Source organism: Salvia hispanica, chromosome 4 (assembly GCF_029641045.1).
Source record: "Salvia hispanica isolate PSC_SH4W2 chromosome 4, Shi_PSC_v1, whole genome shotgun sequence".
NCBI lineage: Eukaryota > Viridiplantae > Streptophyta > Magnoliopsida > Lamiales > Lamiaceae > Salvia > Salvia hispanica.
The window spans coordinates 48,286,921-48,307,926 of NC_142695.1; the positions used below are offsets into that span (position 1 = coordinate 48,286,921).

The 21,006-nt window shown below is 38.9% G+C and overlaps 2 protein-coding genes and 1 pseudogene across 3 annotated transcripts; 1 reads left to right on the forward strand and 2 right to left on the reverse strand.

The window, feature by feature from the left end:
• Positions 1 to 1,565: 1,565 nt before the first annotated feature.
• Positions 1,566 to 7,309, reverse strand: LOC125191662 (ubiquitin-conjugating enzyme E2 PEX4-like; annotated as a pseudogene). Its single transcript, XR_016129116.1, has 6 exons — positions 7,086 to 7,309; positions 6,888 to 7,007; positions 6,671 to 6,791; positions 3,877 to 3,926; positions 2,384 to 2,478; positions 1,566 to 1,803 (listed from the first exon to the last, which is right to left on the reverse strand). The product of XR_016129116.1 is annotated as a ubiquitin-conjugating enzyme E2 PEX4-like (transcript).
• Positions 7,310 to 8,410: 1,101 nt separating this feature from the next.
• Positions 8,411 to 12,929, reverse strand: LOC125192421 (TOM1-like protein 9). Its single transcript, XM_048089989.2, has 10 exons — positions 12,617 to 12,929; positions 11,907 to 11,985; positions 11,501 to 11,599; positions 11,306 to 11,419; positions 11,053 to 11,195; positions 10,772 to 10,853; positions 10,460 to 10,545; positions 10,054 to 10,242; positions 9,494 to 9,945; positions 8,411 to 9,199 (listed from the first exon to the last, which is right to left on the reverse strand). The coding sequence occupies exons 1-10, from the start codon at positions 12,715 to 12,717 to the stop codon at positions 8,658 to 8,660; spliced, it is 1,887 nt and encodes a 628-aa protein (XP_047945946.2). The 5' UTR covers positions 12,718 to 12,929; the 3' UTR covers positions 8,411 to 8,657.
• Positions 12,930 to 18,368: 5,439 nt separating this feature from the next.
• On the forward strand, positions 18,369 to 20,983 carry LOC125194346 (uncharacterized). The gene is made up of 3 exons (XM_048092517.2): positions 18,369 to 18,676; positions 19,683 to 19,774; positions 20,269 to 20,983. Exons 1-3 carry the CDS (start codon positions 18,533 to 18,535, stop codon positions 20,672 to 20,674), a joined length of 642 nt encoding a protein of 213 aa, XP_047948474.1. The 5' UTR covers positions 18,369 to 18,532; the 3' UTR covers positions 20,675 to 20,983.
• The last annotated feature ends 23 nt before the right edge of the window (positions 20,984 to 21,006 follow it).

Below are 21,006 nucleotides of genomic sequence, written 5' to 3' on the forward strand. Positions count from 1 at the left end.
GTTTCCACGTCAGCGAGCCAAGCGGGATGCCACCTCGTGGCTGACACGTGATAGTCCACGTCGTGAATGAATCTAGAAGCTTCTAGACTCAGCCTCTCTAGCTCTGAGCGCGTAACGCCCGAACGTTACAACTCGTAACCGACGACCGTTACGGTCTACCATTAATGACGACCATTATGGCCGTTGACCCCCTGCAGTGGACTGAGCCTATAAATAGGCTAGCCATTCTAGCATTCTCTACATCAGAAACTAGAATCCACACTCTGCATCATACACTCTCTCCTCCCTCTGCATTGTTCTTCTGTCGAAGCTCTGCCCTCTCCTCCATCCAGTTCGCCGGAGCTCTGCTGATAGCGGTGCTGCTTCACCAGAGACGTAGCCGTTTTATCTTTGGGGACGAAACGCCAATCCGAAGAGCACTACCGGGGCGTATCTCGTCTTGCGGAAAGAGGACTCCTCGACTCGGCTTTTCCAGTTTATTTGTTTCGAATCTTCTTTGTAATTTCGTTTCAGTTACTTAGCTCTTGTATTCCTTCTTGTAAGTCTCTAATCCAACAGTAGTGATATAGGGCAATCACTACTTCAATGCATAACTAAAGAACACATATTTAGTCTACGAAGTTTTTGTTCACGGCGCGAATTTGAAAACACAGAATGCATTTAAGATTAGTTATACTTTGATCATCTCACGTACTCTTATGTGGACAAGACTTATCAGAGTATAAAGAAAAATAGGAAGAAAGAGATGGAGAGATAGGGCGGGAAATTTAACCAAAAGATAAGAAAAATACGTAAAAATTCTTTTTATTGAAAATCAAGTTAATTTTCACCACCAAACCACATCAATTTATGGGTCTAAATTTCATTTGAAATGACTGATTTTTTATCATCATTATAAGAGAGTTGAAGCCATGGAGATTACAAAATTGATGGTTATATATCTAGCTATTATGTCAAATACAAGATCATAACATGAATTTGAGATTTTAAGAGGATCACTAAGCATATCGATTCATGACTATGTCCTTAAAATGATTCGCCATTTTAATGAAATTGAGGTTTTAAGAGGATCATATCAATAGATCGAAAATTTTCTATAATAATTAATCTAGTAGTCTCCCTTTCTAGGACCTTTTCATAATTATAGAAGTACACTGATTTAGCATTTTATTGCAAAACAAACACCTTCTGCATTTTCCAGTAACTTCGAAAATGACTTTGTCATGATTTTTATCTTCTATATATGTGGATGAAATTAGACTGCAAAATAAAGATAGCATGATAAAAACGTCATACAAAAGGAAAGAAATGAAGAAAATATATACTACACGAGATAGATAGTAAAATGTTTTATGTATTTCAAAATATCTACTAGATCCGTCCGTCCCACTAAATGTGAAGCATTTGCCTTTTAATATGAAATTTAATATAATGTCTTTTTTTAATTGTGAAGAGAATAAAATAAAAGAATGGTCTTATTTCTATTTTGTGAAATGCGTCATTAAATGATATTCCCTACTGACTAGGAATATTTATTATACTCCATAAAGGATCTTAATGTACCACGTAGATGTGTATAAGTGCAACCGACTACCACAAGAGCATTAGTTATGAGAGAGTCAAAACTATGAGAGGGAAGACGAGTATCTAAAAATAGATGACTTTATGGCAGAATCGGAACTATGAGAGGGAAGGCTGATCACTGGAAGACTGATCACTGCTTCTTGGCTAGGGTAGCAAGTCTGGTATACATCATAGCCATCGACTAGTAGCCTCGGATATCGCCTGATCGGAGAAGGTTACCTTCAACAAAAGTCAAAACCACATCAACCGGGATAATCATAATGAAATGAAAGAATGCGACTGCACACAGAATTAATAGAGGAGGATGGATAACTGTGTGACCAACTAGTTCAAGGTAAAAACGTGCGTGCATCCAAATATACGCACATATAGTATAATTTGGGTTCACAATTCCTATTTGCTAATCAGAATAAGAATTTTATTACTATGGATGCACCATGCCATCAGTTTTGGATATGCTGCAAAGTAGACATTGATCAAATTTTGCAATTTATACGCTGGAAAAATGTTGTAGCACGAAGTAATGCCACCTAAATCCCGAGGAAACAAAAACAAACTATTGGATCTTGAAAAGATCATATTCTAGCGAACTATTGACACGTTTTATCAAAAAAAATTCATAATATCCAAAAACTAAACTACAATGGTCTACCGAGAAGCATCAAGATTTTCACTTATGGTTGATCTTGCTACCGTATATCAATTGATCAAAAGGGAATTAGTATTGCAAAGTAATACAAGACGAGAATCGTCTAGTTTACTAAGAAGATATGTATCGCAGACACTAGAAAGATATCACAAACAATGATATCATAGTTAAGTGGGCTATCAGGCTTCGGATGACCCATCAACGCTATTATAGCCCTACAGACCGACTGCAATGTCCATGCGGGGCTTGATAAGGCTAATTTCATGCATCGGTTATGTGATGAAAAGTCACCATTTACTGGGTCTAACACAAATTTTAAGCCAGGTGTGTGAAGGAATTCGCCAGGTCCAGGAAGAACTGAAGGCAGTGGACCAGCGAAGGAAAGAGGCGGAAAGTGAGCAGAATCAAGAAGAAAATGGCTAGACGAAGGGAGTCCAAAGCTGGACCCACTTCCACGCCTATATAAAAAGGAGCATGCAACACACGAAATATACATGATTTAGCTCTCAGCTCACACACACACTCACACACTTGGGAAAATGGGGATTCTGGGGTAGTTTAGAGGTTCATTTTCGAGAAATTCTATGGCAACACCGTCCTCACACAGGGCGAAGATACAATTGTTTACGTTTCAGCTTTTGCGCTTTTATTTTCGTCAAACTTCACTGTTTTTGAAGTCGATTGCTCGTTGCTACTTATCGTTTATCTATGAATTTTATTTTACGTCATGATGGTGTTGATTTTGTGCTGATTTACGTTGATTCTATGTTTTGAGGTTTTATTTTGGAGGTTGATTGTTGTTCTCTGCTTGGATGTTTCTATACTTATCTGGGAAATTTGTTGTTGATCTGTGGTGAATCGGCGAATCTGCAGTTATGGTGATGATTTTGATCGGAGTTTGTCTCGGATGCTTGGATCCGGAGTGGATTTAGCATCCGAAGTGTGGATCTAAACAGGGGAACTGAGTAGTGCATGGATTTTTGATTTTTTGCTTTCAATTTTTACTTTACTTCGTCTAGTAGCCGTAGATCTGCTTTAGTTTTAACTATTCTTCGTTTTGTTGCCTTTAATTCCATCTGCTTCGTTTCGATTTACGTTCTCGCTTTGTTTTTACTGGTTGTTTCATGCCAAATGTTGGAGAAGATGATGTCGTTGTTAGTTGATCCTTTAGTTAGTTATTTTTCAGCCTTTCATCTGCTCTACCTTTTCAGAAGATGGTCCCCACCTTCAGTTGTTTTCCAGGCTAGGTAAATTTAGGAAGTAGTTCTTTCGATCCAGTTGTTAGAGTAGCGTATTTTAATTACCAAGTCTAGGATAAAAAGCTCAACCCTAAATTGCGTGGCAGCAGCCAACACAAAAATAGTCCCCAAATCCTTGAACATGTTTACTTGCGCATTCATCTCTGTGGATTCGATCCCTACTTCCACGTACTAGTTTCTTTTAGCTAAACGGGTTGAGGGTTTTTGAAGAAGGAGTTAAGGAAGTGATTGTGTGCCCGACGACAGGTAGCTCAAGGTCCTCTGAGTTCCTAGACCAGTGTCTAGCGGATTTCTTGGACCGAGGGTTTTCTTCAGTATTTTTTTTTAGAACACGCTTTCACTAATCATCATTAGCTTCTAGACACTCCAAAAAGAAAAGAGGACTCTTCAGGGCTCCAAGCATTCTTCAAGATATCAAGGCAAATCTCACCCGTATGCATAAATTGAAGGAAACAATATCATAACCAGAGCAATTGTATCAAATTCTATTGTCTAATCATAAGTGTGGGGAGAAACTACGTCTTCTAATTATAAAAGCCAAGCTTACAAACTAGGAACCAACGAGTTAGGAAGCGTTTCACCACGAATAATCCAGCAGTGCATACACGAGGAATACTACAATTCGCTGAAGAAATAGGAACTATGTCTAAAGTCATTCCTTTGTCTTTCTAGAACCTATCTATAAGAGCATCCATAGTGCCGGCCAGCCGACCGACTAGCTGATTCGCGGAGCTGGCCAATCGGCTAGCCGAACCATTGCAATTGGCCAGCGGCGAATCGGCTAGAAAATCGGCGTGGGCTAGCCGATTCAGTGGCGCTGGCCGATGCGCTGGCCGCCATTGTGGCGTGCCGATCGGCCAGCGCCTATTTTCATTTTTTTTTGGTTTTTTTTTTGAAAACCTATATATAAGCGATTTTAGTTTCATTTTTATTTGCACCACTTGTTTTAACGAGTTTTCTCTCTCTCTAACTTTCTGTACAAGAGCATCATTGAGCGATGAGTAACGCGGGTGGTAGCGGTGGTAGTAGTGGTTGTAGCGGTGGTAGTGGTGGGGATGCTAAGGAGTACGAACGGCAGATGAACGAGGCTATGGAGGCCTACATGAACCGCGAGATGGAGCGGTACATGCGACGGGTGGAACAGCAGGCGGTACCTCACCCTCCACCGGTTGTCCACCACCGAGCAGTGATAGATTGGGATCACGTAGCTGCACATCAGCGGCTATATGACGACTACTTTTCAGAGAACCCGCGGTTTCCCGCACACATGTTCAGGCGGCGTTTTAGAATGCGCAGGGAGTTGTTTATGCGTATCGTTGACGCTTTGGAGCGTCGATATATGTGTTTCCGCTTCAGGCACGATGCGGCTGGCAGACCCGGCCATACCCCTATCCAAAAGTGCACGTCGACAATCAGACAGTTGGCCTACGGAGGCGCGGCAAACATGTGGGATGAGTACCTCCACATCGGTGAGACGACTTCTCTGCAATGTCTGAAGTTTTTCTGTCAGGGCGTGATAAAGATTTTCGGTGAGCAGTACCTTCGAAGCCCTACTCCCCAAGATTGTCAGAATTTGATGCAGATGCACGGGGAGCAGCATGGGTTCCCCGGGATGTTAGGCAGCATAGATTGTATGCATTGGGAGTGGAAGAACTGTCCGACTGCCTGGAAGGGGGCCTACACGACCGGCTACAAGTCAAAGAATCCCACGATGATCCTCGAGGCCGTAGCTGATTACCGGCTATGGATCTGGCATGCGTATTTTGGGGTAGCCGGGTTGAACAACGACCTCAACGTCCTGAACTCATCGCCCCTCTTCAACGAGAAGTGTCAGGGCATCGGTCCAGCCGTCTCATTTGTGGCCAACGACAACCGGCATGATATGAGCTACTACTTGGCGGATGGGATATACCCTAGGTGGCCTGTATTTGTGAAGAAGACACGCAAGTGATGAAAGGAAGGCCTACTTTGCGAAACGGCAGGAGTCGGCGCGCAAGGACGTGGAGCGCGCATTTGGTGTGCTCCAGTCTCGATGGGCGGCAATTAAGGGTCCAACGCGTTTGTGGGATGTCAAATGCGTTTCTAAAATAATGTACGCCTGCATTATCATGCACAACATGATCGTCGAAGACGAAGGCGTACAACTCACTAGTTGGGCCAATGACGATGAAGCCGGTCCAAGCCACGGAACGACCACTCCTAGCGTACGACGTGGGGTACCTCTCGATGAAGCTGGCTGCCTCAAGGAATATGCCGACATGCGCCAAGTGGAAGCTCATATTCAACTCCAAAAGGATATAATTGAAGAGTTGTGGGCACAGAGGACTGCACGGCGATAGGTTTTTTTCTTTTTTATGTAATTTTTTTTTATCTATGTACGTTTATTTTTATCTATGTATTTTTTTAAAGGCAATTAATGGATTTTCTCATATATTTCTCGTAAATTTAATTTCGTAATTTAATCATAATTTTAATTCCGTAAATGTAGTATTTTTTGAATTATTTTTATTGCGGCTGGCCTATGGCTGGCCTAAATCTGATGTGGCAGGTGAATTTTTAGTGTTGCTGACGTGACAAGGAGAGAGAGTGGCTGGCATATGGCTGGCCTAAAGCCATTGTGGATGCTCAAGTACATCCTAGTTTTTTCATGTCGGGAGCCTGTGCTTTTCCATCTTTCAGACACCACCACTTGACTCAGCATTGTCCCGACACATGATAACAGTCAGAGATACTTAGCTTGACCAGTAACAACAAATCAACCAACAATGGTATGGAAAAGGCCTATCAACTACAAAACCAAGACTATATATCATCATGATCATAATAAAAAAAAAAAGAAAAATTCATTTCATACTTGTTGAACCCCAAATCCAACCTCTTATTGAGCAATATCATTCAGCAATTAACCGGCTAATTGAGCAAAAAACAGCATGCAAACAGACAAAAACTTGATTAGGAGCTCTATCAAGTGCTCCATTTCAGCAGTTCCACTCCATCGTTAGTTATACACATCACTTCCAACACTAACATTACTCAATCGAGAAAAAGACTTTATATAACTACAGAAATCACCAAACATTTCATGCTCATTGCCATTAAACAATCACGCAATACAATAGCAAGAAACATATCTATTGAAACTACAGCATCTACGACAGTCCAAGACAAGATAGACTACCTTGAAATGCACATTAGGATGGAAGATCTTAGTCAAAAACCGAACTTGAGGGGGCTGCAGAGGATAATGCTCAGGCACAGTGAATACAAGCTGGAAAATTCCACCTTCATAAGGATGGCCCCTAAACACACACCAACAAAATCAACCAACTGATTCAAATATTCAAATCCTCAATGTTTCTTGTTCCTTGAATGAAAACGTGGGAAATCCAAACCACCTTTATAAGAGCTGTCCATTTAAATATATTTGATTCATCACACACCAATTGATTATCAGGATCAGCTGATTTATCTCTCTGCACTTCTTTGTATTCCTTGAAAAGCCTAGCCCTAGACGCCTAAATCCGAACATTTGATCAAATTCACTAAAACACAATTGAAAGCAATGAATTGAAGTTCAAGAGAGCAAAACTAACCTGCATTATGAGGCCTAATAATTGAAATTAATGCGCCCTCAATGATATAATAAGAGCTGCATTAAGTCGAGATTATCATATAGCCTCAGCAATTGAGTTACTCCATATAAAATCCAACAACTCATCACCATACATGATACATCCCCAGAATAAGAAGGAAAAAAAAAAAAAAAAAGTTATTCTTTATGGGCGGAGAAATTCCAGATGTATTATGAAACAGTTTTCTCAAACCGAATAAACAGAGACGGAAATTCTTGAACCCCATATTACATCTACTTGCTCTAATTAGAAACAAATTGGGGGGGGGGGGGGAAGGGAATCGGAATTTTACTGTTTAAGGCGATCAAGAAATTGGAAACTCAGCGTTAAACTGATAAGAGTAAAGGCCAGACGTGGTTCATAACATATAGCCGTTTTATCAATTTGGTCATTAACATTATCATTTTGATTATTTGGTCCCTCACAAATAAACTCAGACCCGAATCGGTCCTCACAACCGTCAAAAAATAGACGGTGATTGCAATTTGACTATATTAAATTACTAATGATAATTAATTATACCTAATTATAATTCTTAATTCCTATTAAATTATAAATTATTTATTTTATTTTGCAACTGATACTATCTTTTTTTTCCAATTTTACTAATAGGAAAAGAATTATAATTAGGTATAATTAATTACCATTAGTAATTTGACGGCTCTGTTAAGTGAGGATCGATTTGGGTCCGAGTTTATTTGTGAGGGACCAAATAATCAAAATGATAATGTTAAGGACCAAATTGATAAAACGGTCATATATTAGGGACCATATTTGACCTTTACTCAACTGATAATCAAGAGAGGAAGCAAACAAAAGAGAAATTGGTGTTTAATTGATTTCTGTATTTTCAAAGCTTATTTATTTATAGTCATTAAAATTCTTTTTGCGCTTCATTTGAAACTTGTGTTTTGTATACAACAATATTTTAATCAGTTTTCAGACAAAGGCGATTCAGTGTTCAAAACAAGTTTGATATTCTACTTTAATGCATCTTTATTTTAGTTTTTGAATTGAAATTTTAAAATTGTCAATGACAAAAGAAATTCCCTACTGTTTTTTTTTTTTTTAATTTTAATTACAATTTTTTGTTGATAGTTCTTCATTTTCCTAACATATTTATTTCTCAATCTTTGCAATTTTGTCATAATTTTCAGGAGCACTATTGATTATTGTCCGTACTCCGTAATACTATTATTAATCTTGAAACAAGTTAAAAAATACCGCGGGTATTATCCAAAATTTCCCTCCGTTAATAATGGTGCCACTGAAATACACTAAGTAAGTTTAAACAACCTTTTCACTTCCATTACAAACATATAATGTGTGATTTATACAAATAATAACGTCGAATTGTACTTGCATTACAAAAAATAATGTGTGTGTGAGAGAGATACAGAGGGAATGAGGGATGGGGTCAATGCAGGCGGCCAATACAAACAATGCGTATCAAACAAATAGAAATACTAAAAAATGAGCCAGAAATGGGTAAAAAGGAATTATGATACAGAGCAGGTGTCACAAACTCCTAGTTCAACCTACTGTGGCTTTTGCTGGTTTGAATATGGTGATGTCAACAAGGTCTTTGAAGAGCTTGTCCTCCGGCTTCATCGGCTTTCCAGACGGAACATAAGCCAGTGCCGATGCATTGTAAGAAGTTGCACCGCTGTCCCTCAGTGACAAGCCAGACATATTCTGTTCGAGATACTGGGCATTGTGCATCTGCTCCGGGCTATAGCCATATCCGTAGCTGGCCATTTGGTTGTTGTACATCTGTTGGGAATATGTGTACCCCATGTGTTCAAATTGCATTGGTTGATGATACATGCCCATGGGTGGTTGCATGCCCCCCATCATCTGGTTGCTGAGGTGGCTTGGATACATATATGGTCTGACCACCGGGTTATTTGACTCTGTTTCGGGCCGTGGGATGTAGGCCCCACTAGGCAAGGGCTGGAAGCCGTTGGCTGCTGCTTGTGTAACTTGTGATTCTTGAGGTTGGCTAATGGCTGAGATGCTGTTGTCCAGCTGGGCTTCCCAAGGAGGAGGTGGAAAAGCACTGCTACTTTCAGAACCTATCAATAGAAATATATGAACTCAGATTTTTGCAGAAGAAAAAACTGTGTTCATCCACTCCAATTAGGGTTCATCAATCTCCGATTATGGTTTTATTAATCCCCAATTAGGACATATTAATCCCAACTTAGGCTTTAATTAGGATGGAGTGTGCTTCCTCTGAGAATGAGAGTTGATCCCAAAAAAAGTGGACAGAAACAAACAAACATGATAGCATCAAACAATAAGTTTAGATCACGGCTTGTTAGATTCACACAATGGGATCTTCCAGCCGGAGAAATTTCAATAGTTACCATATATTGGTGAGTCTGGCAGTTGTTGCTGGTTCGTCTGGCCATTCCATGTGAAGGCAGGTCCTTGCGAGTAAGTCAACTGGTCATGTTGAGCTACCAATGGACTTGAAGCGCTTCCGTTAGGGGGTAGAGACGGTTGTGGAGATTGACCACTACTTTGTTGCTGAAAAGGAGGCAATGAAGAATAGGCTTGCCCATTGGGATTTAAGGATTGAATGTCACTCTGTGGATACATATCGACCAGAGCAAGAATATTCTTTTGGGATGCAACTGGGCTCGGCGGCTGAGGCTCCGTCAATGGAACAAGTGCCAGAGAGTCTGCTGTCAGCAAGTTGAAATCATCTCCGCTCAAAAGATCAACTTTTGCTGTAGTTGTCAATTGGTTATTAGTTGCTGGAGGAGCAGTGAGTGTAAGCAGCAACTGTCCCTCTAAATTACTTTCGGACATCGATCTGAAAGCGATAATTGCGTCTTAAATGATAGATACAACCAAATTCAATCTCAAACAAGTTGGGAAATTCCGACATCAAAATATTTCATAGTTGGCCAGCTGAAATTACCCTTTTTCTGATTGTTTATCACCAGTGTCAATGAGAGGAGCATCAATGTTGACCAAGGCTTGAGCAGGTTCAGGTTTTTTGTTCTCTGATTGAACAGGGATAGAGCCAGAAGAAATTAATTCATGTTTAGCCAAAATACGTTGCAAATCATCGTTTAGAGCGAGTCCTTGACATAATAGCGATTCATCCCTACATCATAGAAACATTGAAAGGGCCTTTAATCAAACCACAAGTATGATCATGCACAGCCACATCATTAGCAGGATGCTTAGTCAAAGACAGCTTTAATGTATTTTGGGCAGTTTCCATACATTTGTGCATCACACAACATGCATTGAAGTACAACATTGAGCTCCTACAAAATAATTTTATACCCATATTGAAAACTAGAAACCACAGGTCTTACGTTGTTGAGTTAACAAGATGTACCACTCTAAGCTTATAGGTACGGCATTTTTTCACCAGATCAATAATGAGATCTTGCTTTACATCCTGCCACCAAGAAAACAAAATTAAAAAAAGAATTTTTAAAAAAATTTAAAAAGAAATTCTTAAAATTTCATAATACTATATTTAAATTAGTCTGTAACATGGTAGCCATTAAGCAGCCAATTTCGCTTCCATGAGACCAGCATAAAGAGGTAATTTGGACTAAGCTATGCCAGCTGTAAAGACTGACGGTCAGATATTCAACATAACCAAGTATAATTCATCATACCTCTTTGTTATCAGGGCCTATAGTGTTCAGCATTTCAGCAAGGCCATCCAAAATACCGCGTGCATTTTCAATTTCTGTCGGGCTAACATAGAAAGATCTACCATCAACTTTTTACACGGATAATTTCCAATCACAAAGACAATAAAAAGATGCTAATAGAGGTATGAAAACCATTAAATTACTCTGTAGTTTCAATTCTGAAAATATCAGATAAGGCCACCAGGTATTTAAGGACTTGCTAAAAACTCTATTCAGATAGGGAGAACTTAAGAAAAATGCACCTCAATGTTGGAAATTCAGGTTCAACAGATGAATCAGCTGGAGGCGGTCTAGACTCAGAATTACCGACATTATGTAGGTTAGATGGCGGAGCAAAAACAGGTATTGACGTCTCAGAAATTCGGGGGAAAACTGCTCCGAGGCGCTGGAAAAAGGCCACAGGTTGCAGAAATAAGCAACATCGGATATGTTGGACATGAAAAAATGTAAACCACCAAGCAATGCGTAAGTCATGAATATGCTAGCGCCACATACCAACAACTCTTGATAAGCTGCAAAGTATTGGGTATATCTTGCCCTTGGTCCTCCAAAGGCTTCTTGCCAAGTATTTATTAATATTAATATCTTCTCTTTCACATGAAAGTCCGGCTGTAACAAGGAATTTTGAGTCATTAGAAATTCTAACAACTTTTGGAAAGGAATCTAAGGGCCACAATCGTGACTAACTACCTTCTTCTTCGCAATTTTCACCATCTCACGTGGCAACTCCCTCTCAGCAACAAGCATATGGACAATATCACCACAGTTCTTAACAATTGTCTCCAATAACTAGAACACAAAACAAGACCCCAATTATTAACATTTCATCAACTGCAGGAAATCAGATACATTTCCCATAAAGGTTCTTTAGTTGTGGATAATTCTTTCAACACTTTTAAGTCATAGGGTAAGAACTCTTCTACTAAATGTTTTTAAGGAAATCTTTATTGCCGTGTATAACTTAATAGAAATGAGAATTGATGATTGAGCTATGCACGTGTACTCTCAATTTGCACCCTAATTTTGACTTTTAGCAATTATGGTTACTGTTACTACAGGACCAGCAAAATGTTAATGAAAGAAAAGTCAAGCTTACAGTCAGGGCAAGGAGCTGGACTTTGGGCCGTTTGCTACGTAGGCGATTCTTTATACCTTTTACAACATCTTTTGCTTGTCTGATACAAACAAGAGAGACCATGAGCTCACAGAAGGAATGTGCTATGCTTTCGCAATAAAAACAACTAGAATGCACATAAAGAGGTGAAGCTACAAATTCACAAATTTCTAGCATTCAGCATGAATGAAAGAAACTAAATCAGTTCAATTATCATGGTGATATAGATCCTCCCAGATCTATAGATAGCTTCCCCCTTCCAAATCCAATAGTGCAAAACCAACTACCTTATACCTCAATTTTTCGTTACACACTCTGGAATACAAACTACTCAGGCAACATAAATTATTTTAACTAATCGTCAAAAGGAAAGTAGGTCACTTGATCATCTATTCATATCAATATGATACATTATGATGCGTAACATGACTTCAAACTGTAGTAGACATCCTAAAATTATAAACGAGATCAATCAGTAGTTCAAGTCGGTGACATTCTAAAATCATCATGAACATCTCCATTTCTGCTGACCAGCTAAATCAACACTTCTAATCATTCCAAACACAATTATGAAGCTTGATTTCCATTTAAAATCAAATCAAATGCAGACTAACGCAAAAAGGATGCTGGAAAAAAGGAAATCCAAGCAATGATTACACTAAAAACTAGTATATGCAACTTGAGAGAATTACGCGGGATCCGCATTGCAAATATCGCAGATCTCGATATTTCTCGCCCAATCTGGACCGATCAGCATGTCGCTCGTTGCTCTTTCCACCATTGCATTCACCATTTTCGCTGCAGAATAATATCTCTCGCCGGATAAATATTATTGATCACAACCGGAGCCGCCGCGACACCGCCGGCGGAACCAGTCACGAAATACCGGCGACGCCCTCGGAGATTATACTATAATTTGAACTAAATAATTTATTTATCGAAGGCGTCAGATCGCAGTCTTTTATCAAATGTATTGAGATCCTTTATGAATTTGGTATGAGAAAAATATTTAAATATTCTGTATATAATATTGGTAGAGCTTATTATATTTATATTTAAAATTCATTACCACTTACCTGTCAACTGTTGCACTCAGAGATGCCCACGGTTCGTAAACCGGCGGTTCCGGTTCGGAACCGCCGGTTCCGGTTTCGCAAAATGTGGAACCGGAACCGAACCGTGAGGCTTTTTGACGGTTCCGGTTCCGGTTCCAAAACCGGCGGTTCCGGTTCCGGTTCCGAACCGCCGGTTTTTGTACGGTTCTCACGGTTCCGGTTCGGTTTTGGCGGTTCCAACGGTTTTTTTTTTTTTTTTTTTTTTGCTTATATAATTTGGAATTTTGGATTTATACAATAAATTGGAACAAGGCAATGGATAATTTAAATTGAAATAAGACGAATAAGGTGAAAATCATATCAATTTTATTGAATTTGAGTTGTAACTTGTAACGAACAACAATACATTACAATAATACAATTGTCAATACATTACAATAATACAATTGTCAATACATTACAATAATACAACAATGTGATATAATTTACAAGTGTCGTCGGAACATAAATAAAAAAAACCATGAAATGGGGGGAAAAAGGAAAAAATTGAAAAGGGCTTGAACTCAACTTAAACTTTCAAAGTTAAACTTTTCAAATTTAAGTTGAGTTGCCTACGTATCCACAATTTTATTGAGGAATCAAAGCCCACGTAGTTCTCTTACCTTGCTTACCTTTTTGGCCGGCCGTGCTCGCTGTTCACCGCCCCCCCGTCATTGATATTGTTGAGCGCCTTCGCTTCCGACCTCGTCATCGGTGGAAAACTCTTCACCATCACTCTCTACACGAAAGTCGAAATCCGGCTCTTGTGCTCTCATGTCCGCCTTTGCCCAATCATCAAGTAACATAGTGGCTTCCATGTTTTTGGCGGAGAGATTGCTCCTTTTGTCGTCTAGGACACAACCGCCGACACTAAAAGCTTGCTCCACGGCGACGGTGGAAGCGGGAACGGCGAAAATCTCCTTAGCCATTATCGAAAGTATCGGAAACTCTTTGTCATGTGTTCCCCACCAATCAAGGACGTCAATTTGTTGAGTAGGGGGACCTGGATTTTGAAAAATAGAGCGCGATTCCAAATATATATCTAACTCACTAGTAGCTCTAGTCCTATTGGTTGTAGCACCGTATAGATCTTGCAATTGTGATACTACATCGGGATCAATCATGACATTGCTATAATTCCCGCCACCAAAATCAAATGTCGAAGGACTAGGAGGAGCACGTACCTGGTGAATGGTGTTATATCGCATTTCATATTCCCCGAAGAGAGCACGAAGCGCACTATCTAACCTTAGTTTGATTTCTTCAACATTCGGAAGATTTAGTTCGAAGCTTTCTCCTCTTGTCAAGCCCATTTCGCGAAGTTGAGAAAAATCCAAATCGTGCAAACAACCATAATACATGTCTAAAATTTTATGCACACCATGCAACTTCCACTTTGGATCCAAGCATTTTGCAATCAAGAACACATTTGGAATACGCGCAAAATATTTCAACCATTTTTCAACCATATAAAACAAAATAGCCTTCAACTCAATGAATTGAGTATTTTTCACACATGTCTTAAAACCAATTGCCACATACATGCAATGCTCCAAAACACGCACAGAAGTAGGATAATAAACACCGGATAACTCAACAGTGGCATTTTTGAAAGCTTGGAATAATCGAAACAAATCCATGCTGTGGTCCCAACAAGAGGGTATCAAAAGCAAATCAGAAGGAACATGCGGGCAAGTTCTAAAAAAATCACATAAATACTCAATGTGGTTCAAAGTCGACTCCAACATATCGTACGTCGAGTTCCAACGAGTTGAAACATCCAAACGAAAATTGGTGTACCTGCACTGCTTGCTATGACAATATTTCTTCCAAGCTCTACCAATAGGAGCTTTGTTATGAATCAATTTAACAGCAGTTCTAATAGGATCAACATACTTTTGCCACAAATCGATCGCATCTTGAACACACAAATTCAAAATATGAGCAATACATCGCACATGAAAATATTTGCCATCAATAACAGGAGAACATGCACTGATGAGATCATCTATACTAGCAGTGTTAGCACTTGCATTATCAAAACCAACAGAAAAAATTTTATTGATCAATTGAAATTCATTCAAAACTTGAATGATCAATTGAGCAATTGCTTGTGCAGTGTGTGGTGCGGGAAATTCCCGAAATGCAATCAAACGTTTGTTCAAAGTCCAACTATGATCAACGAAATGCACAGTAATGCCCATATATGAATTTTTGCAAAAACAATCAGTCCACACATCAGAGCAAATCGAAACTTTATGACCCAAGTTAACAATAAACGTACCTAATTGCACCTTCTTTTCCATGCATTGTCTAACAACAGCTCGAGTCATAGAAGTTCGACTCAATTTTCTTGCAGCGGCATTATAAACTTGTCGCATACTCGACTCAAAAGCATCGTTATCAAAAGCATTGAATGGAAAATGTTTCATCACAGCAAATCTAGACATCACATTAAGAGCATTTTTATGATCATATTTTAAAAGAGTATTGCTACACATACCTGATGTTTGGGATGAACCCGTCCCACTCCCGGTCCCGCCTCCATGTTGAAAGTTGAGTTGAGTTTGGGTTGGAGCGATACCAAACTCGACCGGATGCGCTTTCTCCATGTGACGGGTAAATGTACCATATCCTCCACTCTTTCGTAATGTGTATACGTTTTCACAATAGTTGCAATACACATTAAAAGTGTTCGGATCGGTACTATCTCGTACCTTCTTGAAATGTTTGACCATGATATCTGAGGTTAAAGTCCTTTCAACTGGTTTAGGAGGTTGAGGCTGAGGAGGATGTCCACGACCACGACCACGACCACGACGACTCCTTGGTGGTGGGGGTGGGGGTGGCATTTCTTGTTGTTGTTCCTCTTCCGCCTCCTCCTCTTCCTCTTCCTCCTCGTCATCATCGTCGTCATCAAGATTCACCGGGGTTGGAATTTGTTGAGAATAGGCACCGGGACCGGGAGCACCACTACCACTACCAACATAAGCATCGCCTCCATATCCACGTCCGCCTTGGGATTGAGAGCGGGAGAGAGCAATAGCATTGGCCATATCTTGCTCTTCTCGATTCTACAAAATAATATTTGTAGCGAAAGTATCAAATAACATTATGAACAATAATGTAATGTAATTCATAATTAATAATATTAGTAGATAATAAATATTAACCTGCCACATATCCATGTTCCTTTGAGAAATCTCATCAATAACGGATTTTCGACTTGGCCTCTTGGACTTTCCTTTTCCCTTATCAATACGACCTTCTCGGGATGAAGACATCTTGATAGTTTATGGAATTATAGTAGAAATATGGACTTATAATTTTTTTTTTGTTTTAGCAATTGAGAAAGACAACTTATAGAACTATAGATCAAGTATAACAATGCGTAATATAAGAGTAGCACTTGAATAATTCAAATGAAAGCACAAATAGCACAATGAGAAATGGGAGACAAAGAGAGAGAATTGGGAGATTGAAGAGAGAAACTCTTATTAACACAAGAGTGGGGTAAATGTAAGTGAGGATAGAGGGGGGTATTTATAGATAAAAATTTGGGGGGAAATCTGAAATTGAATTCAAAATTCGAATTTAAAAAAAAAAAAAAAAAAAAAAAATTAAAACGGTCAAAAACCGCCGGAACCGCCGGTTAACCGCCGGAACCGCCGGTTAACCGCCGGTTTTACACCCGAAACCGCCGGTTTGGTCAACAAACCGTCTGACCACCTGCACTCAAACATCCCATCGAAGCTGCAACGTGTCAGCCTTGTGTTCCGCGCCAAAACCGAAAACCGCCGGTTTGGCGGTTAACCGCCGGTTTTCACGGTTAACCGGCGGTTTTGGTAAAAAACCGCCTGCAAAACCGCCTGAAAAAGCCGACCATCCTACCGATAGCTGGCCGCCTCGAAAACGTCGCCGGAACCGTGAAACCGCCGGTTAACCGGCGGTTCGGAACCGTCCGGAACCGGCGGTTCGGTGACGGTTTCGGTTCATTAAATTTGGAACCGGAACCGGCCCGCGGTTCAAATTATCACGGTTCCGGTTCAAGATTATTGTCACGGTTCCGGTTCCGAACCGGAACCGGCGGTTCCGGTTTCGCGGTTAACCGCCGGAACCGAAAACCTTGGGCATCTCTAACTTGCACTAGCATTCTGCTAAGATGTCGGTGTATAATTCAACTCTTAAAAATAACGTTGCACTCTCTGCCCTCCTTTTTTTGGCTGTCAATTCACTTTTTAAAAAAATATAACTATTCTTTTCACATATTTTCTTTTTGTAATTTATGACTATGTTTTTTTACTTTAATTATTTCTTCCTTATCTACTCTACTCTATTACTATCTCTTAACTATACTTAATTACTACTCCCTCCGTCCCACAAGAATATGCATTATTTTCTTTTTAGCATATCCCACAAGAATATGCACTTTCCAATTTTGGAAAGTCTTTTATCACTAATGAGGTGAGACTCATTCTTCACTAATAATACTTTAACTACTTTTTTTCTCTACTTTTTTCTTACTTTACCAATTTCATATTAAAAGCCATGTCAAACCCAAAGCGCATGTTCTTTGGAGTACTTTATTAGTAATTAGTAGTAGTATTTCATTCGTTCTACAATAAAAGTCACATTTTGTTATTTCTGTCCATACTACAATGAGAATCTGATTTCATTTTTACCATAAATGATAAGTATATCTCACTATCTACTAATTCACTTCACTCACTTTTTTTAAAAATCAATATAAAAAGTGAGCTACTTCATATTCCAATATTCTTCTTTTCACCCCACCATTTTTACACTTCTTAAAAACATATGCATACATCAAATGTAATGCTTATTATGGGATCTTCTTAAAACATATGCATACATCAAATGTAATTCTTATTGTGGGATGAAGAGAATATTAACTTAAATCATTAAGTATCATTTTCTTAAATATTTTATTTAACGTGTTTAATCAAATACTAACTAATTTAAAATTATATTATGACTTTTAGCATATTAAAATCCTATCATTCAATAAAAGTTATCAATACTCTAATTTGAATTTATTTGTGGTAAAGTAAAAAAAGGGCGAAAAAATATGATTTTAGTGAAAAATGAATATCATCATTTAAGATGAAGAAAATTCTTAACATTTATAAAAAAATCATAATTTTAAAAACAGACAGAAATAAAAATAGTTCACATTTATAAGAGATTTTTACTTGAAAAATTGACCAAAGGAAAATGTTACTGTATCACAGTCAATATTTAAAGAATATTATGAAAATTACAAAATTTGACAGTGAACGTCTCTATTAATTAAAGTAAGCTCTAAATTAAACAGATGACTTGACCTAGGAATCAATAGAGAGAGGAAATTAGGCAGATAGAGAAATAAAGGAGAGAAGCCAAAGCAAAATCCACCATTGTTCCCTACTGAGAGAGGAGAGTTGAAACACTCCCTCTCAACACAATCGTTTGAAGAAAACGTCGGATTAAACTGATTGAATTGAGAGGAAAATCATGTTGAGACTGTGGAAATGGTACCAGAATTGTTTAGCGACGCATCCAGTAAAAACGCAGGTGATTAGCTCCGGCTTCATTTGGGGGTTGGGCGATATTGGAGCTCAAGCCGTCACGCACTCCACCATCAAGCCGCAAAAGCATGTGCGTTGTCATTCCTATTATTATTGTCATTTCCTTATCACATGCGAGGTTTTTGCTAGGGGTTTTGGTTTTGATGATTTTAATTGCGCGTTTTTGTTTGAATTTTTTCAATAGGGGAACTTGTACAGTCTGTATTTCGCTTACATTTTTAGGGTTTAATGGAATACGATGCTAATTGGTGTTTACTGTGAGAAACCTGCGTTTGCATGCTCATCAATTTGGTTTGGTCATTTGGTGATGAAATGGTTATTATTTCCCTATTTTTATGTGACTTTGTTTACTTGTATTAGTCGTTGTATGTGGATTTGTATGAAACTTAGTAAAGGATTGGTTCGATTCTGATAAAGAGAACTTCGATAGTGTTTGTTGTCGAAGGTTGTTCGGCTACTTGGCCCTGATATTGCACACAAATGCTATTGGTTGACAGCATATCTATGATAGTGAAGCAATGGTGTATCGCTGTTTAGAGGTTTATTCTCCCATAATCTACTTGTTGAATCATGCTCTTCATGTTATTTTCGATCTCTTATCCAACAGAAGGTGGGAGTGTTCTGCTGCTTGAACTTTTGCACTGTGAAATACGTTTTCCTGTAATCTTAGTGTAACACTTGATGATAATCGATATGGATTCATCCTATTACTTATTTCATGGCAATGGATGAATCAGTATTTATGATGCTAGCAATAATCTTTACTATGATCAAACTAGATGTTGTAGAGTGTTTCTGAACATTCTTAAAACACCCCTATATCTCTTAACAGTGTAGACAATAGTATTATGTGGTTCTGCTTCTTTGAAGGTATTAAGCTGCTTCCCAGCAGAGAATAATGAATAGAACATAAAATTCATAAATGGGCTGTTCCTCCATTTCATAAATATGATAGGTGGATCAGGCTTTGCGAATTTGGGGTTTGATTTTAGGTTTGATATGTTGTTGATTTGTTGGGGAAATATGGCTCCCTCATTCTTCAATTAACAATGGTATATCCTTGCTCACTTCTCCAGGATGAACATAAAGAATTAAAGATCAATTGGAGACGAGTGGCCACCACAACCATGTTTGGTCTTGGATTTGTTGGTCCAGTTGGTCACTACTGGTCAGTACTTTACCTATTTCCCGCATTGTTTTAGGAAAGTTGTATTTTTACTTTTTACTTGTAGTATAAACTCTTACATATGCTCAGTTTGAATATACTGGCGGATATACTCTATTCACTTCAACTGCATGGCCCAGCCATTAATGACAAGCATACAACTGTTACCATATTTGACTCTGTTGCATTCTACTTAGTTCACTAAAGAGACGCAAACTATTTTCCATTATGACTTACTTGTAGAAAAACATTGAAATGCACAGGTAGTGCACACTAGTTTTTTTTCTCACTACTGTACAGTATCAGTGTATGTCAACAAACGAGAAACCAGCAATGGGCATATTTCTGTATCATCTTCGGGATACTTGAGCACAACAGTATTGTCCTATATCTCATCTGTATGTCACTATGGCTGGTAACTGTCAATGACACAGCCCAGAATTGTAGAGAAAAATGTTGGATGACAATAATGTTATTTATTTTTGTCTGCCATGCAGGTATCAAGGGCTGGACCGCATCATTAGGGTGCGGCTAAAGCTACAGCCAAATTCTTTCCGTTTTGTCGCTTCAAAAGTAGCAGCTGATGGTATAATCTTTGGGCCCTTGGATTTACTCGTGTTCTTCACTTACATGAGCTATTCCTCGGGCAAAAGTACTGCTCAGGTTAAAGAAGATGTCAAGAGAGATTTTCTCCCAGCTTTGATTTTGGAGGGAGCAATATGGCCAGCTGTTCAGGTTGCCAACTTCCGATTTGTCCCTGTTCATAACCAACTTCTTTATGTCAACCTATTCTGTTTGCTGGATAGCTGCTTCCTTTCGTGGATTGAGCAACAACAAGACGCCCCTTGGAAGCGATGGTTGAAATCTAGTATCTCATTCAAGGAAGAGGGTCAAGGCGGCTGAATTCTTTTGTCCCTTCTTATAGCTTCTCATTGGGTTTTCTGATAAGCACCATTTTTGTCAGTGGAAAATCGAGCATTGAGCCAAGCTTTAAGAACACCTTTTAATGGTGGCTCGTATAGTTGAAGTGGGCATCCATGAAAAAGATTGTTCCCTCCAACAAGATGACCGACAAGTTCTCTCTCTTTTCTTGTTTATCATTTTTCTCTTATTTTTTTCCCTATGATAAATTTGTCGAACTTGGTAAAACAAGATTTGGTATTTAGGCAAATTCATGGTATTATCAAAATAGAACGTTATTTTCAGAAATAAGATTTGCTTCCATAACAATTTCA